General features: G+C 45.9%; 1 protein-coding gene across 11 annotated transcripts in view; it reads right to left on the reverse strand.

Moving 5' to 3' along the window:
• Positions 1 to 39: 39 nt before the first annotated feature.
• Positions 40 to 18,871, reverse strand: part of syne1b (spectrin repeat containing, nuclear envelope 1b) — a 74,899-nt gene continuing 56,067 nt past the window's right edge. For 8 of the 11 annotated variants that reach the window (XM_088434008.1, XM_088434009.1, XM_088434005.1 and 5 more), the window contains 28 exons: positions 18,639 to 18,821; positions 17,790 to 17,936; positions 17,569 to 17,723; positions 16,956 to 17,103; positions 16,796 to 16,890; positions 16,104 to 16,338; positions 15,835 to 16,029; positions 14,903 to 15,028; positions 14,676 to 14,831; positions 13,475 to 13,633; positions 12,984 to 13,150; positions 12,207 to 12,369; positions 11,801 to 11,988; positions 11,565 to 11,715; positions 10,975 to 11,157; positions 10,579 to 10,716; positions 10,314 to 10,505; positions 9,374 to 9,710; positions 8,688 to 8,756; positions 7,790 to 7,881; positions 7,584 to 7,710; positions 7,089 to 7,300; positions 6,811 to 7,011; positions 6,459 to 6,587; positions 5,543 to 5,755; positions 5,327 to 5,422; positions 3,748 to 3,806; positions 40 to 1,937 (listed from right to left, as the gene is read on the reverse strand). In XM_088434008.1, the coding sequence (XP_088290134.1) occupies positions 1,652 to 1,937; positions 3,748 to 3,806; positions 5,327 to 5,422; positions 5,543 to 5,755; positions 6,459 to 6,587; positions 6,811 to 7,011; positions 7,089 to 7,300; positions 7,584 to 7,710; positions 7,790 to 7,881; positions 8,688 to 8,756; positions 9,374 to 9,710; positions 10,314 to 10,505; positions 10,579 to 10,716; positions 10,975 to 11,157; positions 11,565 to 11,715; positions 11,801 to 11,988; positions 12,207 to 12,369; positions 12,984 to 13,150; positions 13,475 to 13,633; positions 14,676 to 14,831; positions 14,903 to 15,028; positions 15,835 to 16,029; positions 16,104 to 16,338; positions 16,796 to 16,890; positions 16,956 to 17,103; positions 17,569 to 17,723; positions 17,790 to 17,936; positions 18,639 to 18,821 (4,602 nt within the window). In that variant the 3' untranslated portion in view covers positions 40 to 1,651. The remainder of the gene's footprint in view (positions 1,938 to 3,747; positions 3,807 to 5,326; positions 5,423 to 5,542; positions 5,756 to 6,458; positions 6,588 to 6,810; positions 7,012 to 7,088; positions 7,301 to 7,583; positions 7,711 to 7,789; positions 7,882 to 8,687; positions 8,757 to 9,373; positions 9,711 to 10,313; positions 10,506 to 10,578; positions 10,717 to 10,974; positions 11,158 to 11,564; positions 11,716 to 11,800; positions 11,989 to 12,206; positions 12,370 to 12,983; positions 13,151 to 13,474; positions 13,634 to 14,675; positions 14,832 to 14,902; positions 15,029 to 15,834; positions 16,030 to 16,103; positions 16,339 to 16,795; positions 16,891 to 16,955; positions 17,104 to 17,568; positions 17,724 to 17,789; positions 17,937 to 18,638; positions 18,822 to 18,871) is intronic. The other 3 variants (XM_088434013.1, XM_088434006.1, XM_088434011.1) reach the window with 2 other exon arrangements.

Genomic DNA, 18,871 nt, shown 5'->3' on the forward strand with positions numbered 1-18,871 from the left:
GCGGGCATAAATTTGAAACACGGCTCAGACGCAAATCAATAGAGTAGTTTGTGTATGGCTCCCACTTTATTATTCCTCTTCAACCAGTCATTAATATGCATAAATTCATAAGCGTAATTGCAGTATAATAACGTAAAATTGGTTACAAAAAGTCTGCACATTCTCATTGGAAGCCTTTCAGTCTTCACTCAGGGATAGCGTATACTACGCACTAAACTGACCTTGAGTCTTCTTTTCAATGTTTTACTTTTGTACCATCTTAATTTTTCGCACAGAAAATTTACAGAAGAGTTCGGTTTACGAAAAAGGTGTTCAAAATAAGTCACGTGTTTTTGTTCGAAGAACGGTATTTGAGATTCAGTTACAGCGACCTCTTTGGTGGCTCATAATATTGCTCGTTTGAGCTGGCCAGGATACTTGTATTCAAAATAAAAAAACAAACAAAAAAAGTCCTTTCAGGTTTGCCATTGCTTTTATATTTTTATACATTTGGCAATAATTGTTTTTTTAATGTCATTTTAATACTATGAAACAGCCAGCATAATTTACAGCTCTACAATTAAAAATAATGTCAAATTAATATTTAAAAAAAGACATGTGGCTACTTTTAATATACATAAAAGCCCTTGGAACTGGTGTACAAATAATTTTTGAAAAAAAAAAGTGATTTAATGCATTTTTAGATTTTCAAATAATATTTTATATATGTTTAGTTAAAAATAAATATATTGTAAATGACATTATACTACCGAATATATTTTTTTTAATATTTTTTTTTAACAATTAAACCAGATCAAATGTTTGTTCTGGCCTATGATACACATATGTCAACCAAATAAATATGCACTCTGTTAAAGATTTATAAAATATAGAATCAAATTAATTTAGTGGTTAAAGAAAAAGCACAGTCAATACACCATTCACACATTCACCAACTTGACAGAATAAATTCAACAGTGACGCGTTCTCATGGAAATTCAACTTTTTGGAGCTTTTAAACATGTTACAACGTTACTTTCTCCACCCAAACACCCCAAAAGTATTATTCCGCTTCATTTTAGCATTTCAAACAATTTCTTTTACACACAGTGAGAGATGCGGCTTCGGTAAACGAGACCTTTCACTTCCTGGTTAGAGATGCGGTCACTTAAAAACAAAAAACAACTAACGCTTGATAAGAAATTCAATTTCCAAAGGTAAGATTCCACCATTTCTATGCATATATTTAACTGCGGAAAGCTAAAAATAGCACAATATAGGCCCTTTATGTTGGAAAAAAACAAAAAAACCAAGATGTCAGAATGGAGATTTGGCATTCATTGTTTCTGCTGCTCGCATATACATTTATCATCAACATTATATACAGTACATTTTCATATATATTCATCTTCAGCTCTTGACGCGGGATACCGCAAGAGCGTACAAAAAAAATACAATAGTTTCTATCCGTCTCCATAGTATTTGATATGTTGAAAAAATAAACCACGATGGCTCTCTTTAAAAATAATCTCGGCGTTAAAAAGTGACAGTGGGCGCTTTTCAACCGCACGCCGGGGACGGAAAACAAAAATACACCTTGCTGTTTTGTTAGCGTTACTAAGTGGGGACGTTTTTCAGCCATTTACTTTGGTGCGTTTTTTTTGTTGTTGTCCTAGACGGGCGGCGGCCCGTTGGTGTAGCTCAGCATGGGGTAGAAGGAGTGGGCCAGGTTGTTGGAGTGGGCGCAGTAGTCGGCCTCCGACAAGGGCAGCAGGAAGGCCGCCGCCAGCAGCAGCAGGAGCGCCAGCTGCAGCGGCAGCGCCACCCGCAGGACGCGGCCGGAAAACCAAGCGGCCCAGGCCGGGGAGGGCGGCGGCGAGCGCGGCGGCGAGGGCGGCGGCGAGGGCGGCGGCGACGCGTCAGAAGGGCAGGAAGCGAACCCAGCGCCGTTGCGACACCTGGCAAATAGTGCACGGAACATTTCGGCAAAAAAAATCCAAATTCAAGACGACGGCTAGCGAGTATAAGTCACTTTTTTGGTGCGGGAAACCAAGAAAAAGGGGCGGGACTACAGTCTACAAAAGTCACAAATAAATATAAGACTTGTGCATTTGCATTTTAAAAATAAAGCAAATAAAATATGAAAAATAACAAATCAATATGAAAAAATGAAAAATCAATCATTTAAAAGGTAAAAGTAATAGCATATATTTCTAAGCATACACATTAAAAAAGGTATCGGTGCAACAATTATTAAAAGTTCTCTATTATTTTATACAAATGAGAAAAAAAATAAATGAACATTTTAAAAATATATATGAACCATTTTTTACAGTGATACCAGGACACTGGTGCTGAACTACAGCTTTTTTTAAAAATGTTTTTTTTTTTGACCGTTGAAAAATAAAAGAAATATATAACTATATAACTATGTATGTATTTTTTTCAAATGAAAAAATACATATTTAGAAATAATTCAAATAAAAAAAACAATCAACACCATTTTATCCCATTTTTTTTGGAGCTACCTGCTTAGTCCTAGTGTCCCCAATAGAGGGCACCCTAACCTGTCCAATCCTTTCTTCGGCGTTAACTTTGCTGTCTTGCTGACACAAAACGGACACAAGAACGGACGTGACAAGACGCGCGTAAAACAGAAGAGGAAATGGGCCACTTTGAGCCCCGAAAAGGGGGGAAGAAGTTTTGCCAGTGAATACGAGACAAAGGGCCCAAGCTGAAAAACGGGACGGCGGGATGTCCTCGAAAGCGGAAAGGCGGGGTGCACACTTGGGGACGCGACGGAAGGAAGAAAAGTCAGAGACAAATAGTCTTGTTGGTTGCAAACAAGTGATCGCTGTGAGAGAGCGAGAAAAAAAAGAGGGAGGAAGGGATGGGAGTGCGCCCTCTAGTGGCGGGGCCTTGCGGTTAGCTAGTAAGGAGAAAAACGTGGGGTCAATCCAGCTGCTTGTTATGATTATGACGCAGCAGAAATTCCTTGGAAAGCAGGAAGCGGGCGGGCGGGCGGGCACCCGCTGGTTAGTGGGCCTACGCCAGGGTGTCTAGACTTGCGCAACATCATGCAAGTCGTCAGCGCCACCACGCCGTTGGAGCAAAAATCATTCACTGCGGTAAGGCCAAAAATCACATTGATTGACTACAAATCTTTCTTCATATTTACAGCAAGTTCGGGACTGCGTAAACTACAGACCAATTTTGGAATTTGAAGCTGTTCCTAAACTTTTGATTGGTACAAAAAAAAGACACTGACTACCATAAATATATGCATAAATATATATCCACCACGGGTGCTGTAAATATTTAGGGGTTTACTGTAGAGATGTTTCTTTAATAAAACGTATAATTATATTATACTGTATAATATAATATATATTATATATATAATACATATTATACATATTATATAATATACAATTATAATTATAATATATAATTATAATATAATACAATATTACATATATTTTATATATATATATAAGAGCATTAAAAAAAAATCAAAATTTTTGAGGTGCAAAAAAAAAAAATCCACCGTGACTACCGTATTTATGTTGTATTAATATTAATGATAATAATACCACCGTTTTGATTTTTGAATTGGAGTTTGTGCTTTGGTGCCATCTGGTGGCACGTTGGTGTAAGTAACAATGTTGAATGCGGCAGGCGATGCCCTGGCGCGCTCCGTAATGGCGGCGAAGTCGGCGAGACTTGCACGATGCGGCGAGTACGCCGGCAACCAACAGAACCATGTACCTGTGCCGTGGAGCGCTCGCGGGGTCTCGGCGCCGTGACCCACAACATTTGCCCCGCCGCTGTTTGCAATGAACGGGGGAAGGGGGGAGGGGGGGGGGGTATAAAAGAAAAGAAAAGTTTCAGTCCAGGAAAATCAAGACAGAAGCCACCCGAGCCACGCCCCCTTCGCATGTGACGCCTCAGAAAAAAACAAACATGGCGGCCGCATGCTTCCAGAACCTTTTCAGAATGTTTTGTCGACGGGAACACGCCGGCTTACGCAACTCGACCGATGACGTAAAGACTTTAACGTCAGTATTCTGACGTCGGAATTCAGACCAATGTGAGAATTCTGAGAATAAAATGTGAAATTTCACTTTGTCTGAATTCTGACTCGAAAACCTAAGTTCGGCTCTTTGACCGGAAGGAAAATTCTCGCTTTCGAATCAAAATCCAGACTTTAGTCAGAATTTTGACTAACGTGAGAATTCCGAGAATAGTGCGAATTCTCATTTTGTCTGAATTCTTACTGAAAAGTCAGTATTCTAAGGGTAAAGTCAGAGAATTCTGACTATAAATCTGAGAATTCTGTCTCTTAGAATTTTGACTTTCAAGTTCTCTATTAAATTCTCACGACTGTCAGAATTCTCACTTAAAAGTCAGAATTCTCACTTAAAAGTCAGAATTGAGAATCGTCAGAATTTTGTGAGTCACAATTCTTGCTTTAGAGTCGCAAATTTAACTCTGTCACAATTCAGAGTATAATGTGAATTCTCAGACTTTGTCTGAATTCTGAAAGGCGAGCGCCAGAATTCTGAAGAATGATCAGGATTCAGAATTTTGACTAGAGTGACAATTCTTGTTTTGGAATCAAAATTCAGATTTGAAGTGAGAATTCTCACTCGAATGTGAGAATTCTACTTTGTCCGGATTCTGCCTCAAAAGCCAGAATTCTGAAATAAAAGCCAGAATTCTGAAATAAAAGCCAGAATCTTGCAAACGTTTTTTTTTTTTTTTAATTGACTCGGCGGCGCCACGCGAGCTCCCTTTTGCGACATCATGGTGAAAAGGTCCATTTGGCTAAAAGGCAAACATTGGCGCCATTCGCTGGGATCCAAACTAGCGTGAGGAAAAGTTCCGGGAGGGGCTGACCGGTGGGAAAGATTCTCCAGTCACCTGGAGGTACCATGCTGGAAATCCGAGAAGGAAAAATTCCCGCATTGGGGCACTACTGGGGAATATGGCAAAATTTGAGAAGGTGAGAGAGTGAAGAGGAGAGCTGGAAGTGCGGAAAAAGAGTCCGGGATCATTCTTGGCATGGGCGGGGCGGGGGTGAATTTTTCTCGTTCTTGGGGTGCGGCTTGATAGCCCCTTTCACACTGCGCAACCTTTCATCCGGAGTACAAAAAATAAACAATTTCAGCCATTTTGGAAGAAAACTTTCCACAGAAAATGCGGAAAAAGGAAGCGGCGATCCGTCCGCGCGGTCAATTCTCTCCGGATTTTGCGTCCAATCTCAATTTTCTGATTGGACAAATTCCCGTGAAGTTTGTGTGAAAGGTGCCAATAGAGTGAAAGAGGAGGGAGGCGGATACGTTACCGATCGGCGCCGACTGGGCGTGCTCCTCCCGGAGGCGGGACTCAGCGACCCGGATCCCGTGTCCAAATCGTCCGCCGAGGACCAGGAGGACAGATCCTGTCCACCCAAATATCAGCGAATCCATTTGCAAGCGTTTAGCACGTTTTAGTCAAGAAGTGACCGTGAAACTTTTCAAGGCCAAACCTTTTCCTCCATCTGCTCGTGGTTTTGGCGTACCTGCTGACTGGAGCTGATGTCCAGGATGGCGGCCAGCTCCCTCAGGTCCCGGGTGACCTCCTTGAGGAGGAGCTTGAGGCGGTTGCCGATGACGTGGACCTTCTCCTTGGCCTCCAGGCAGTCGCCGCTCTGCGACTTGACCAGCAGCTGCAGCGCCGTGTCCTGCAGCGACGCCGCCTGGCGCTGCGAGTCCAGCAGCTCCTGGCGGATTTGCTGCAAACGCCGCATTCGCCATCAGAAAAAATCTCCACTACCTTCCGTGAAGCACGTGATATTTTTTTCACTCTTCTAGTCTAGATGATGCGTTTTTTTTCAATGATAAAAAAGAAAGCTAGAGGAGATTAAACAAAAAATCCACAAGTGCTTCATGAGGCTTCATTATCCCATCACTAAACAATTGTGGAGGAATTTCAAGAGGCAAAATCTGGAAAATGAAGCCTCACCAAGCACTTGTGATATATTTTTGGACTACTCTAGATGATGCTCTGGGTTCAGAGATAAAAGAGAAAGCTAGAGGGGATTAAACCAAAAAAAGTGCTTCATGAGGCTTCATTATCCCATCACAAAAAAAGTGTAGAAATTTCAAGAGGCAAAATCTAGAAAATGAAGCCTCACAAAGCACTTGAGATATATTTTTTTTTTTTACTCCTTGATGCTCAGGGTCCAAAGATAAAGGTTAGTACAATTGGAATAAATGTAATTAACAAAAAGAGCGCCAACTAGAGGAGCAAAAAACATCACAAGTGCTTCACGAGGCTTCATTTTTCCATCATTAAAAAAAACCTTTGGCCAGTTAGCTTTCAAAACTTGAACATTGATAGATCTGCCTATCAAAAGTAGAACTTTTTTTTTTTTTTTAAAACAGCAGTAATTGATCAGTGGTGGCACTTGCTCTGGAATTGAGAAATGTGCGTACCGTGAGCGCTTTATGATGCTCTTGCAAGGTGTCGGTGTCCTGGAGCGGGTCGATGGGGACCAGCTGGTTGCGCCTGCGGTCGATGTTCTCCAACCACAGCAGCAGACCGTGACTCATCTCGTGGAACTCCTGTTTGCCCCAACAAGTACAAATACCGATTACTTTACTGATGGAGGAGAAAAAAAGATTTTTCAGCCATGCCCCAAACAGAGGGCGTAGCTCAAGTCTGGAAAAAAATAATTGCTCGTGCACCGACAAAAAGACAATTCATAATGAGAAACTCGATTTTAGTATGTTTGACAAAGCCGAAGTTGCCCCAAGCAAGTTGTAGGGTATTGGGGGTCGGCCCCACCTGACACTGCATGAGGGCCCCCTGCAGCGAGGAGCGCCACTCGTCCAAGGAGGCGGCCATCTTGTCCCACAGGTTGTTGACGTCCTTGAGTTTGGCCCGCAGCTCCTTGGACTCGTCCGTGTCCCGGTGGACAAAGTCGGAGGCGCACAGGTTGACGGACAGCACGATGCCCTTGCGCTTGTCCCAAGCCTTCTGCAGCTCCTGGACGGACGCGAGGCGACCCGGTTCAGCCCCGCCCTGGACACGGACGAGTCCTTTGGAGGACCCGACGTTCTGACCTTGAGCTTCTTGATGCGGAACTGGATGGCGTGGACGTCGGTGGCCAGGTCCAGCCTCCGCTGCTGCTCCAGTTCCAGGCCCGCCTCGTCCAGCCACGCGCGGAGGTTGTTGAGGTCCGAGTTGAGCTGCTGCCACTGCTGCTGGTTCTGCTTGTTGCGGACCTCCTTGCTGAGGTCCTGAGCCTGCAGGAGCTCCCAGCGTTCGATCACGCCTGCCGCCAGCGACAAAAATTTTTAAAAAAAGACACGCATATTGGTGGACGTGGATATTTTCTGTCGGAGCTGTTGGTGAAGAACGTGTGATGAGACTAGGGCCAACACATACGAATAAATGCGAAGCGGAGAGGATTTGCAACCGGACCGGAAAGAGATCTGAGAAGATCCGCTCTCCTCGCGGGAAAAAACCTAGTTGTCTTCCTTCATGTTTGTGGTTTATTAAATGTCCTAGATTTGCCTAAATTTAACAGGATGCGGGTGGGCGGGCCGGTCACCCACCGGACGTTTGGGATTCGGAACCGGCGGGATTGGCCAGTCCGGACGCCGAGTCGTCTTCCTCTTTCAACTGGTGGCCCATGCGCTTCACCGTGTCGATGTTGCCGCGACATTCGCCCAGCAGTCTCATCTGACAACGATTTGGGATGAGAATAATGAGGACTTCGTTCAAACGCGTACTTTGGATTTTTTTTAAAAAGTGAACATACATATCCCATGTAGGAAGCATCCAGGTCGACGGCCACGGCGGCGCGGCCGCGGCCGGCGTCGGCTTGCGCCGCCTCGGACGAGGCCAGCTCTCCTGCGGATACGCGGCGGATCACGGTCACGCTAATGCTAACGCCACGCGTGGTGTTTCCGCGTGAAAAGCTCTCCCTTCACCAAGAGGCGACACGCCATGCATTTCATTGTGATGGCGCTACGGTGCTAGCGGGTGGCCGAAAAAAAGAGTGCCCCCCCCCCCCCCCCCCCCCCAAAAAAAAAAAAAAAATTGCACATTGCACACTAGCTACTACTAAAAGGACGAAAACCATTCTGATGTTTGATGTTTGTTTGTTGATGTTTGCAGTCAGATTATGACTTTAGGCGAAAATTAGACTTTAGTCAGAATTCTAAAATCAGAATCCTGACCCGAGAGTTCCGTCACAGAGTCTAAAAGTCACAATTCTGAGTCAAAATTCTGACTAAAGTGAGAATTCCGTCAACATTGTTTTTCTTTTGCGTCCTCCTACGCAATACCTGGCGTGAGAGAAGAACGCCGCTTTCTCGACTACTTTGGCCTGGATCGGCCGACACGGAAAAGAACGCTAGCCGGCAAAACGAGCGACGCGGCGGCGGTGAAAAGCTCTATAGCCACACGACAGCAAGCAAAGTGAGAAAGAAGTGGCTGGGCTCGGCTCCATTTCTCTCAGGTGGCACTTTTTGGCAAATTGAGGAGACCGAAAAGAAATGGAACGGAGCCCGCCCCTCCGGTGTTAGAAAAGTGCCGCTTTCGCTAACCCAAAAGTGCAGATGAAGACAAATCCCCAAAAGTGCTGAAAGCTATTCCAAGTGCCACAGTGTTTGTTATTCTCTGAGGCATGCTAGCTTTGTTAGCACGTTGCCTACCGGCGCAGCGCCTCAGCTTTTTCTCTGTTAGCTTAACAAAGGCCTCCGGGTTCTCCGGGATGGCTACATCTGGAAGACACATCGGCAAGCACACGCATTCACCGCCGGACGTTTTTCACAAACACACTCGACCGCGGTATCTCTGAGTGGATCTATTTTCAATGCAGGGGCGGGGATAGCGCAGTTTCCTTTTCAAATTAAGAGCAATTGAACTGAAACATGAGAGCAACCTTTTTTCTTTTCAATTGAATCGAAAGCAGTCTTGTCGCATTTTGCATTTTGTGTGATTTGGTTGTGCAAAAAAAAGCCTAAAAAAATGCTATCTTTATACGCGAAACAATCATCAACTCTGCAATTTTTTGTATCAGTGACAAGTGTCAAGAAATACACAATCAGGTAACAATGAGCCAGAAAGTAAAAAGCGAAAACTGAGATCGCGCTTCGAAAGATCGAGAAGAGGAACAAAACAGACATGTTCAAGCCAAACAAATGAACACTCAAAGTAAAAAAAAAAAAAAAATCGTGTTCCAGTTCATTTGCTCTTAATTTGAAAGGAAACTGTTCCTGTCACGGCATGAAAAAGCATTTAATGAGATTTCGCGTCCCCCCCGTTTTAGAACACCATCGACATTTACGACACCATCGGGCGACGGATGGCGCAACATTTGGCTTGGCGGCGCACCGACCTGACAAAGCGGAGGCGGGCCTCTGCGGGAACTCGGCCTCCTCGCTCTGCTGCTCGCGGAGGGCCCGCCCGGCGCTCTCCAAGCCGCGGCTCAGGTCGTAGTCGTGGTCCCACTCCAGCGGGATGGAGTCCACGCTGGCCGGCGTGTCCCGGCCCGAGCGCTCCGTCCGCAGCTGCGCCGGCAGCGAGGCCGCCGAGCGGCCCGAGGAGGGCAGCGGCGACAGGAAGCCGTCGCCCAGACGCTCGCCCCAGGGCGGCAGGTCGCCCGACAGGTCGCCCGCCTCGTCCAGCTCCAGCTCGCGGTCCGACAGGGACGTTTCCGTCTCGTCCTCCGCCAGCTGGAGGACGATTGGCGGCGTCAGTTGCGACTAAATCCCGAGAACCGCACCCCCCCTAGAGCTTGAAACTGTCTTTATCTAGTGATGCCACAAGATGGCGCCAAAGCACTACAAAAGCGTTGCAAATCAGATCAAATCTTTTCAATTGATAAAAAAAAAAATTAAAAATCCCCTCAAAAACATTTCCGACATGTATTTTCTTTTTTGGTCAAGAGATTTCAAAGTTTTTGATGTGAAATTTTTTTTCAGCCCAAAAAAGCCCTCAAACGTCATCCGTGCTTTATGTTTAATATACTAACACAAGCAAAACATAGCAATAAATTGCTTTACGTTTCAATGAATTTGCTGCGAATTTGAAAAGAAAAACGTATTGCTCTTGTTCCGGCATTAAAATGAGCGAAATTAGATTTCCTGAAACCCGCCGATGAGTCTATTAAAATCTCACGTAGGCCCTAAAATGCCTTCACATACTCCTAGGGTATACGTGTGTCCAACTCAAGGTCTGGGGGCCAGATCCGGCCCGCCGCATCACTTCACGTGGCCCGCAAAATAAGAAATGATGCCGAGTCGCTTTTTAAACAATCCACCCAAGCGAGGTCTTACGGGGAGGCGTATGAGCTTCTTGTAGTAGCGCTCCACCCGTCCGAAGACCTCCTGGCAGTAGCGCTGCAGCTCCTCCAGCTCCTCTTCGATGACGGCGGCGTCCAGCGGCTCGCTCTTCTCGATCAGCGCCTCGCCCTGCTGGAAGATGGCCTCGATCTTTGCGGCGGTCAGCGAGATCTCCTGCTGGAAGGACTGCCGGACAATTTGCGTGCAAACGCCGCCGCCCATTTTGCGGGATGACGGACGAGCGGGGCGTTCCTCTCACCCGGAGCTGCTTGACCTTGGCCTGGATGTCGCACTCGGAGAAGTGCTCGATGTTGGTGAGCTGCAGGTCCATCTCCGTCAGCCAGACCAGGATGCCGTCCCTGGCCGTCTCGAAATCCTCCCTCTGATTGATGAAGTGCTGAAGAAAAACAACGTGTCGGAATCCAAAGCGGCACGGGAAGCCGCAAGAAAACGGGCCCGATTCCTAAGTCACGATTGTCGCACCGGTGAGGATCCGCACGATAACGTCGCGATTTTAAAGCGATTATTCTCACTTTGGAGTCGGACTTCTGATTTCAAGTCAGAATTCAGAGAATGGTCTGAATTTTCGTATCGTGGCGTGACTGAAAATCTCGAGGAGGAAACGCAGATTTCCGTCCGGAAATTGGGAAAGGACCTTGAGTCGTCGGAGGATGGCGGCCGCCCTCTTGTGCAGGTCGTCCCAGCGCCGGTTGGCGCCGCGGGCCATCTCCTTCAGGCCGCTGCAGCCGTCGGTGCGGTTTTCGCGGGCCAGGCGCCGGTACTGCTTGTTGAGCAACTCCAGCTGCGTCAGGTTCTCCTGGACCTGCCGCTGGAAGGCCTAGCGAACAAACGACGGGACGAAGATCCAAATTATGCTTGGTTACGGCATATATTGCGTATCGCTGAGAATTTGGACTTTATCCGATTCCTTCTGAGTTCCAAGTCGGAATTCTCACTTTACAAGTGGTCGTTTTGAACATTTGCAAAATTCTCAGTTTAGTCAAACTTTATTTGGACTTTTCTCTCTGAGTTCTGACTTTTTCTGACAGAGAATTTGAAGAATAAATAGAATTCTGACTAGTCTTAGAATTGTGGCTTTAAAGTCAGATTTTTTACTTTAAAGTCAGAATTCTCTTCTCCAAATTCAGTCAGGATTTTAGTCAGAATTTTGACTGTATTCTAATAATTCTAACCTTAAAGTTCAAAGTCAGAATTCAGACTTTACTCTCAGATACTGTCAGGTACCTCAAATTTCTTGAGTTCCTCCTTGGCTTCGGTATACAAAACCCCCGAGGAGTTGGGCAGCGCGGCCGTCTTCTCGGAGGCGTCCAGCCATTCCTGGAAGCGTGTAAAATCCTCCAGGAATTTCTGCCACAAACGCCACGTCTCCTCGATCCTGCGCGGGCACACGCCATTTACGGCGTCAACGCGGGGAGCGGGAGGCCCCGGTCGCACGATGGAGACGGACGACGAGGTCCCACTTGAGTCTCCTGTCCATGGAGGAGGCGCAGATGCTCCTCCAGCGGCGGTCCAGGCTGCGCGTGGCCTGCTGGATGGAGTCGCACTCGGCGTCGGTGGCGCAGGCGTCGCAGTCGTGCAGCAGAACCTCGCACAGGTTCAGCACCGACGCCACGCCCGTGCTGTGTTTCTCGATGTCGCTCTGAAGCTCCTTGGAGAGAGAAAAACAAAAATTCGGTCACGTCCTGACAGGTGCGGCCCGTTAAGCTTTTTATTTCGGTCCGCCGAACTTGAATTATAGCCGAACTTTCAATGCTTTTAAACAGTAACTTAACCCATTCGATCTCAAAGACATCGTTACATTGTCCGGACTCCTAAAAGCGTAAAAATAAGTCGTTGGGATCCGACGAGTTCAATCCAAGTCCGAACCTGCTGCAGTTGGAGCTTGCGCTGAATGTCTTGGAAGTCGCAGGAGTCGTAGGCGATGGGCTGGGCCAGCTCCGTCTCCACGTGGGCCAGCCAGGTCCGCAGGCTGCTCATGTTCTTGTCCAGCTGCTGCACGGCCACCAGGGTTTCCCGCAGCTTCTTCACCCTGCCCGCCAAAAAAAGCCCCAAAAAAGGTCAAATTGCATGAAAACACAAATGAAGCTTCATGAAGCACATGGGATATTTTTTCATTTTTGCGCAGAATTTTGTCCTTTGATCTTTACATAGAAGGCAATGGTACAATTTATTTTGAAGACCGGCCTCACGATATTTCCCGCTTAACTATAATAGAGACGATTGCCATGTACTCCGCCATGTACTGTGCCAAAAAAACGGAATTAATAAGCCAGTCTAGTCGAATCCCTTTTCGTGTTTTCAAGACGGAGCACTCTTAATTGGATCTGCTGGAGACATCAGAACTTTGACATGAGCCACGGCATTTTAGTGATAGTCCTGCGTTGATGGACTCGGACGTAGGGTCAGTCAGCTCGTTTCTTTTTCAAAAATAACAGTGTCCAAAAAAGAAAAAAAAAAATGAATCTTTAAGTTAATGTCAGTATGAGGCACCTATAATTTTGGGCCTCATTTTTTTGGAAAAAAAGGTGTCTTATTTTGGGGGAATTACGGTAATCTGTGTGTGCCCTGACAAAAAGCATACGGGTTTATCTCTAGAAAAGACCACCGAAGGGTGAGCGCACTGAGACAAATACCAAATACCACCTGGCGGCGATGAGGTCCAGGAGGTGCTGCCAGCGGTCGTTGACTTTGGTCAGCTTGTTGTGGATTTCGGCGGCCTTGGTGGGGTGGCTCGCCCGGGCCAGGCGCTCTCCCAGCCGCTGGAGCTGCACTTTGTTCTCCTCGGCCACAGAAATCTCCTCCTGGTAGTCCTGACCACAACGCGCCACCCGTGTTCAAATTCAGACCCCCAAAAAAGTTCTTTTTTTTTTAATTACAATGATTCAAATCCAAATAAAACGGCCACGGTAAGTGATGGCACTCAAGCAGAATGAATTGAAATGAATTTTTAATTGTCGTTAATGTTATTGTTGTTATTATTCCAGGTCGATATGATATTAATAGTTGAGCGCCTTTTGAAGTCGACTTACCCAACTTGGTCAACATTTTTGTCATACTAGCTTCCAAATAGAACGTCAAAGACAGATTGTTTTTTCAAAGGCGTGAAAGGGAAGACTGCGACGCTTGCTCGTTACCTTCCGTAGCCGCTCGATCATCTCCTCGATGCTGACGTCGCCGTTTTGCGACACCTTGCTCTCCATGGCGGTGAGCCACTCGCACAGCTCCTTGTACTTGTCGCCGAAGACGCTCCACCGGTTCAGCTTGTCGGCCACCTGCTGCCCGCGCAGGGAAAGCTGCCGGCAAGGGACGTCCACAAAGTCAACGCGTGTGCAAGTGCTGAGGTTGGGACCGAGCGCTTTTGCGTTTCCTGTCTGTCTCTTGAGCAGCGCAAACAGGATGCGGTGCATTTGTTTTTTTTTTTTCAGTGTTGTGAAAGGAAATAAGCAAGTCTTATGAGCAAGTCACATATCTAAGGCCAAATCTGGACCGCGAGGAGGTTTAATCTGGTTTGCAAGATGATTTTATCTTATCTATAATACTGTAATGTCCTTGCATGTGTTAAAGGCTTTTTTTAATTTTTTTTTTAGCACTTTTTTTTTTATTTCTAGCTCATCTTATTTAAACTCATTTACTCTTGCGGGCCACAGAGGAAACTCTATTTGCATATATTTATATTACAGTAAAACAGCAACTTCAGATTTATTATTCTTTTTTAACACTGTCCAAAATAGTTACAAGCACAACATCACTAGTATCAAAACATTACGATTAATCATTAAACATTTCAAGTTTTTCATTTATTGAAAAAGTTCAGGTCTAGCCGTGGGCCGTATGGTTGACCTAGGAGCCACGATAATACATTTCAGCAGTAGGTTGTTTCCTGTTCCAATTCTTTTGCTCTTAATTTGAAAAATTGGAACTTAAAATAAGGCATATTTAACTCAGCAATTCAGCAGATAGCTTGTGTAATGTCATTCGTTTAATTTGCTGCTCATCTGCTGGAAATTTGTGTCACGAATGAGCAGATGAATGAAACATAACAAAAAAAAGTTATAAAACGTTTTGCAAAGCGAGTCACCGTCGCTGTGCTTCTCAATTATGTTTTGATATAAGATTATGGCATTGATTATATACGTTGGACACCCCTTCTTTACACAATCAAATTCCCAAATGTTGCTCAATAATTTAAAAGTCAAGAGATATTCGCGACACTGGGCTCCTCCTTTCGAACAAATTAAAATCCTTCCAATATCAAGCTCGCATCTTTCAAAGGCGATTTCTTCCGAGCGCCCCGGCGACGGTTACGATCGTGTCAAAATCGCACGCGTGGCTCACCTGGTGACAAATCTCCTCCCACATGCGATGCAGCAGCTCGATGCGCTCCCGCAGCACGCACAGGTCCTCGGCGCTGATGTAGCGGGACAGCGACTCCCTCAGGACGCTCAGGTGGGCCAGATCTCCTGTCCAGCCTTCCATGGCGCCCTCCAAATCCTAGCGGGAAAAAGATCCATCCTAAATAAAGGTGGTCACGCCCCCGCGGGCGGAGCGGGAATCCGGCCTACCTTGCAGCGCATTTGCTGCGCCTGCAGCTCGTCGTGGTGATCGGGAAGAGGTTGAGAGAGTTGGCCTTTGAAGGCCCGGAGCTTCTCCAGGGATGCGCCGATACCTTTGTCGCACCGCTCCCAGTCCTGCGGTCGACCAAATGTCAAAAACATACCCGGGCATTTTTCACCAGCCAGCTCATTTCAAGTACGTTCGAAAATATTTCCGGGTAGAATGTATTGTGAGCTAAATGCCGACAACAAATCGAATTGAACTGTTTTGAGGTAGGCGATACCGATAGCCTCGTTGAATTCCCTTTCCAACGATATCTCAATTATACGTATTGACCGAGTAGTGGCAGCCACGCCCCTTTTGAAGAAAATATCAAAATTCCAAGAGCTGCGGCTCTCATTGAGCTGAAATTTTACATGAATTGTTGTGCAATCACTAGCAACAAGTACACCGGGTTTCAAGCAAAATCGTCTCGGGGATCAAATGATGTCAATTTCAAAGTCAAATTATAGATCAATAGTTCAAGTTAATAAAATTTGCACCAATTTTCAATTTTTTTTTACAAATCTGGAATCCTTATTGAATTCCCTTCCCATAGGCACGTCATGTAGGAATATCGGCCTTGTCCCTGAGCTATAAGGGTTCACCGAGCGGTAGCTTCAATTGTCCTGAAATTTGAGATTTAGCGTTACGCCGTCGCTATCAAAAAGTTTCATCAGATTCAGCTTGCTTCAAATTCATCTCAAGAAACGATCTTGAACTCGATAGAAGAAACGATCGTTCATATTGTATAGAAGTACTGCAGGCCTTTGCCATGCTATTATTGCAATGACGCTATTTTTGCCTAATATTGTGCGGCCCTACTATGATTATAATGACAATATTGTACCGTATATTTCCTTAATTAAATTGCGCAAACAAGAAAAAGCAAAGTGAGCACCTTCAACAGGGCGGCGAGCTGCCTCCTGCTTTCCTCCAGGCAGCCGGCGGCCCGCTTCCAGCGCTGCTGGACGTCGGTCAGCTCGGCCTGCAGGGCGGCCTCGGCCAGCCCGTCGGCCGACAGCAGCAGCTGTCTGCCCGCCTCCACCGTCAGGATGTAGCTGCCCTGTTGGCGCTGCAGTACCTTCTCCTTCAGCTAGGGGGAGAAAACGCTATCTTGAGCAAAATCCAAATTTCAGTCTTTTTTTTTTTTTTCTTTGGCTTAGCGACCTGGATGGCGTCCAGCATGGAGCGGGCCTGCTGCAGCGGGACGGCGGTTCCGGGCTGAAGGCCCTGGGCCGGTTGGGAGAGGTCCAGGAGCCACTTGCGCAGCTTGTCCACCATGTGGCGGTAGCGCTGCCACTGGTGGAGCAGGCCGTCGATGATGCCGCGCCTCTGCTGGGCGCGCCGCACCACGCCCTGCCATTGGTTGCTCAGCAGGGCAAGCTTCAGATTGAACTCCTTCCTGCGCACCCCGAGGAGGGCAAAGGTCACATTTTTTTTTAAATGAATTAGGATGAAATGTGCGTACCATTTCTAACATTTTTCATTATATTATAATTATTCTTCATTAATGTACATATCAATCAACATTTTTTCTAAAACAAATAGCGTATGCCCAATTATTTTTTCAAATTTACGATTAATAAATTGAACAAGTTGATGAATTTGATGAACGCAAAAAAACCCAACATGTTATTGACTAAATTTTGCTTTGCAAAATTGACAAATTTTACAGGGCCTGACTCAAAATGTCGATTCTTTCCAATTAATCATAATATTTCATCAAATCATTTTAAAAAGAACTCCACCTAAAAATGCATATGATACATCGCATAATGAATACATTTTCAAAAAGGCCTTTTAATCAGGTTGTCTCAATACAACTTTGAACTTCCATTCAATGGATCTCCAAAGTCTACCTGTCATCCACTTGGCCCTGCTCCAGCATTCTTTGTCCGTCATTGATGATGGAGTGGAGGATCTGCTGACGACTGAACATCTCCGCCTGAAACAACTGCAAGACAGCAAACAATGAAGGGGGAAAAAAAACTGCGAGGGAGTCCGAGAAAGGCTGGCAACCTCGTGCGCTTTCTGCTGCTCCATCAAACTCTCGTAGTTCCCGGAGATCTCCACTGCCAGATTATGCTCCGTTTGGACTAAGAACTCCATCCAGGTCTCACATTTTTCCAAGAAAGTCTGCTGCTGAAGCAGGAAGGATTGCAGTTTGCTGCAACAAACCAAACCCACAAGTTGTTTTTTGATACTTAAAAGAAGGGCTGGCAAAAAAAGTGACCAAGTAGGGTGAGTGCACAGTTCCACTGCTTCTCTCGGTGCACCACCTAGTGGCCAAATGGTAGATGAAATTTGTGTGCTTAAAAACACTTACTGGATTCGTAGTTTGTCTTTTTTTTAAAGATAATATGAATCCCACAAAAAGGGAAAAAAAACTTCCCTAATGACACTCAGGCTGTATTATCACTAAAGATAAACAAATTTTAACTGGTATGATGTATGATGCACAAGAAGCAGCAGAAGAGGCACAATTGCTATAATTGCATTTTTTTTACTTGGCTAGCATTGGCAAATTTTGGGGTCTGAAAATTCATATTGGTAGAATATAATAAATAGAAGTTTCATTCACCACCTTTCAAATTTACGTTCAAAGTCGTGCGAGCGTTAAGGAACGTGGTACCTAAATCTCTCGGTGGTCTGCGCCGAGGCCGCCGACCAGCTCCTGTTCAGGTTCTGCATGCGTTTGATCTCGGAATCGTCGAGCGGGAGCCGATACCCCAGCTCGTTGAGACGCTCCAATTCCGGCGCCGTGCTGCTGAACTTCATCATCAGTCGCTGTTGAAAGCCACGGCGGAATTAGGAATTCATTCCTACGCGACATTTTTTCCTTTTTTGGCAAACCTTCAGCTCCTGCATGCGCTCCTGGATGAGGGTCAGGTCGGTGGAACCGTTGGGATCTTGCACCCTCAGAGCCTCCTCGGCTTCGGCTACCCAGCCCAATAAATCGTCCAGCTGGTGGTTGAAGGTCTCATAGTCGTGGACCCCGGTCTGGGAGGTAAGAGGACGGTCACAATCTAACGTAATTTCCCAAATAGAAAATGCACTTTCGTCCCCAAAAACGACGGCCAAAAGTATGGACGCGTCCGATAACTTTGAATTTTCTCTTTTGTTTCGTACCATTCCGGGACGATTGATCCGTTATAACGTCCGTATTCTCATTTTACAATAATTACCGTAACGGGACGAGCTAGAGGGCGGACATCGGTTGGCTGTAAGCAGCCTGTGCCTGTTACAGCCAACGGAAGCTCGTGTTAGCTGAGGCAGTTATTTTCAATAAAAGAAGCGAGCAGACCGAACCGACGCCCAAGTCCATAAGACTAAAATATTACTAAAACGGAGAGGTTATGATTCAATTAAGAGTGGAGCTGTGTGCCCTGGTTAGAGAAAACAGAAAAGCAATCCCTTTGACTTGTTTAGTAATTGTGGTCTTTGGCATATACACAAATTCATAAAACAATGGAATGCGGATGCTGTGCAAATACAGGCATTTATGGCAAAATGAACTTGAGCTGCGTGGCGAGGAAAAGGAAAAAAAATACTGCTTGAAAAATACCAGAATTTGACCCTAAAATGAAGGCTGCGTCCTATACTTGGGGAATTACGGTAAATAAGTTGTTCTCATCCGCAAATAGGATCATATTGATATATGGCGCAATAACCGGCATGTCGCGTGATGCAAAAATTGCATACCTGCAGCGTAACGAGTTGTCTGTTGAGCGCTTGCTCCACCGCCGCCAGCCTCTGAGACAGCGCCAGGTGGTCCGACTGAATGGCGGAGGCGGCCGACGTGTCCACCTGCTGCTTCAGCTGATCTCCAAGCTCTCGGAGAACCTGCAGGGAGGCCTGCACGGGCACGTGGGAACGAAGAACCTCCTGGCACAAAAAAAAAAGCCGGGGAGAAAGTTTGACGGCGTTTCACTTAT

This window comes from Hippichthys cyanospilos, chromosome 14 (assembly GCF_059441005.1).
Source record: "Hippichthys cyanospilos isolate Australia breed blue-spotted pipefish chromosome 14, RoL_Hcya_1.0, whole genome shotgun sequence".
In the NCBI taxonomy this organism is placed as follows: domain Eukaryota; kingdom Metazoa; phylum Chordata; class Actinopteri; order Syngnathiformes; family Syngnathidae; genus Hippichthys; species Hippichthys cyanospilos.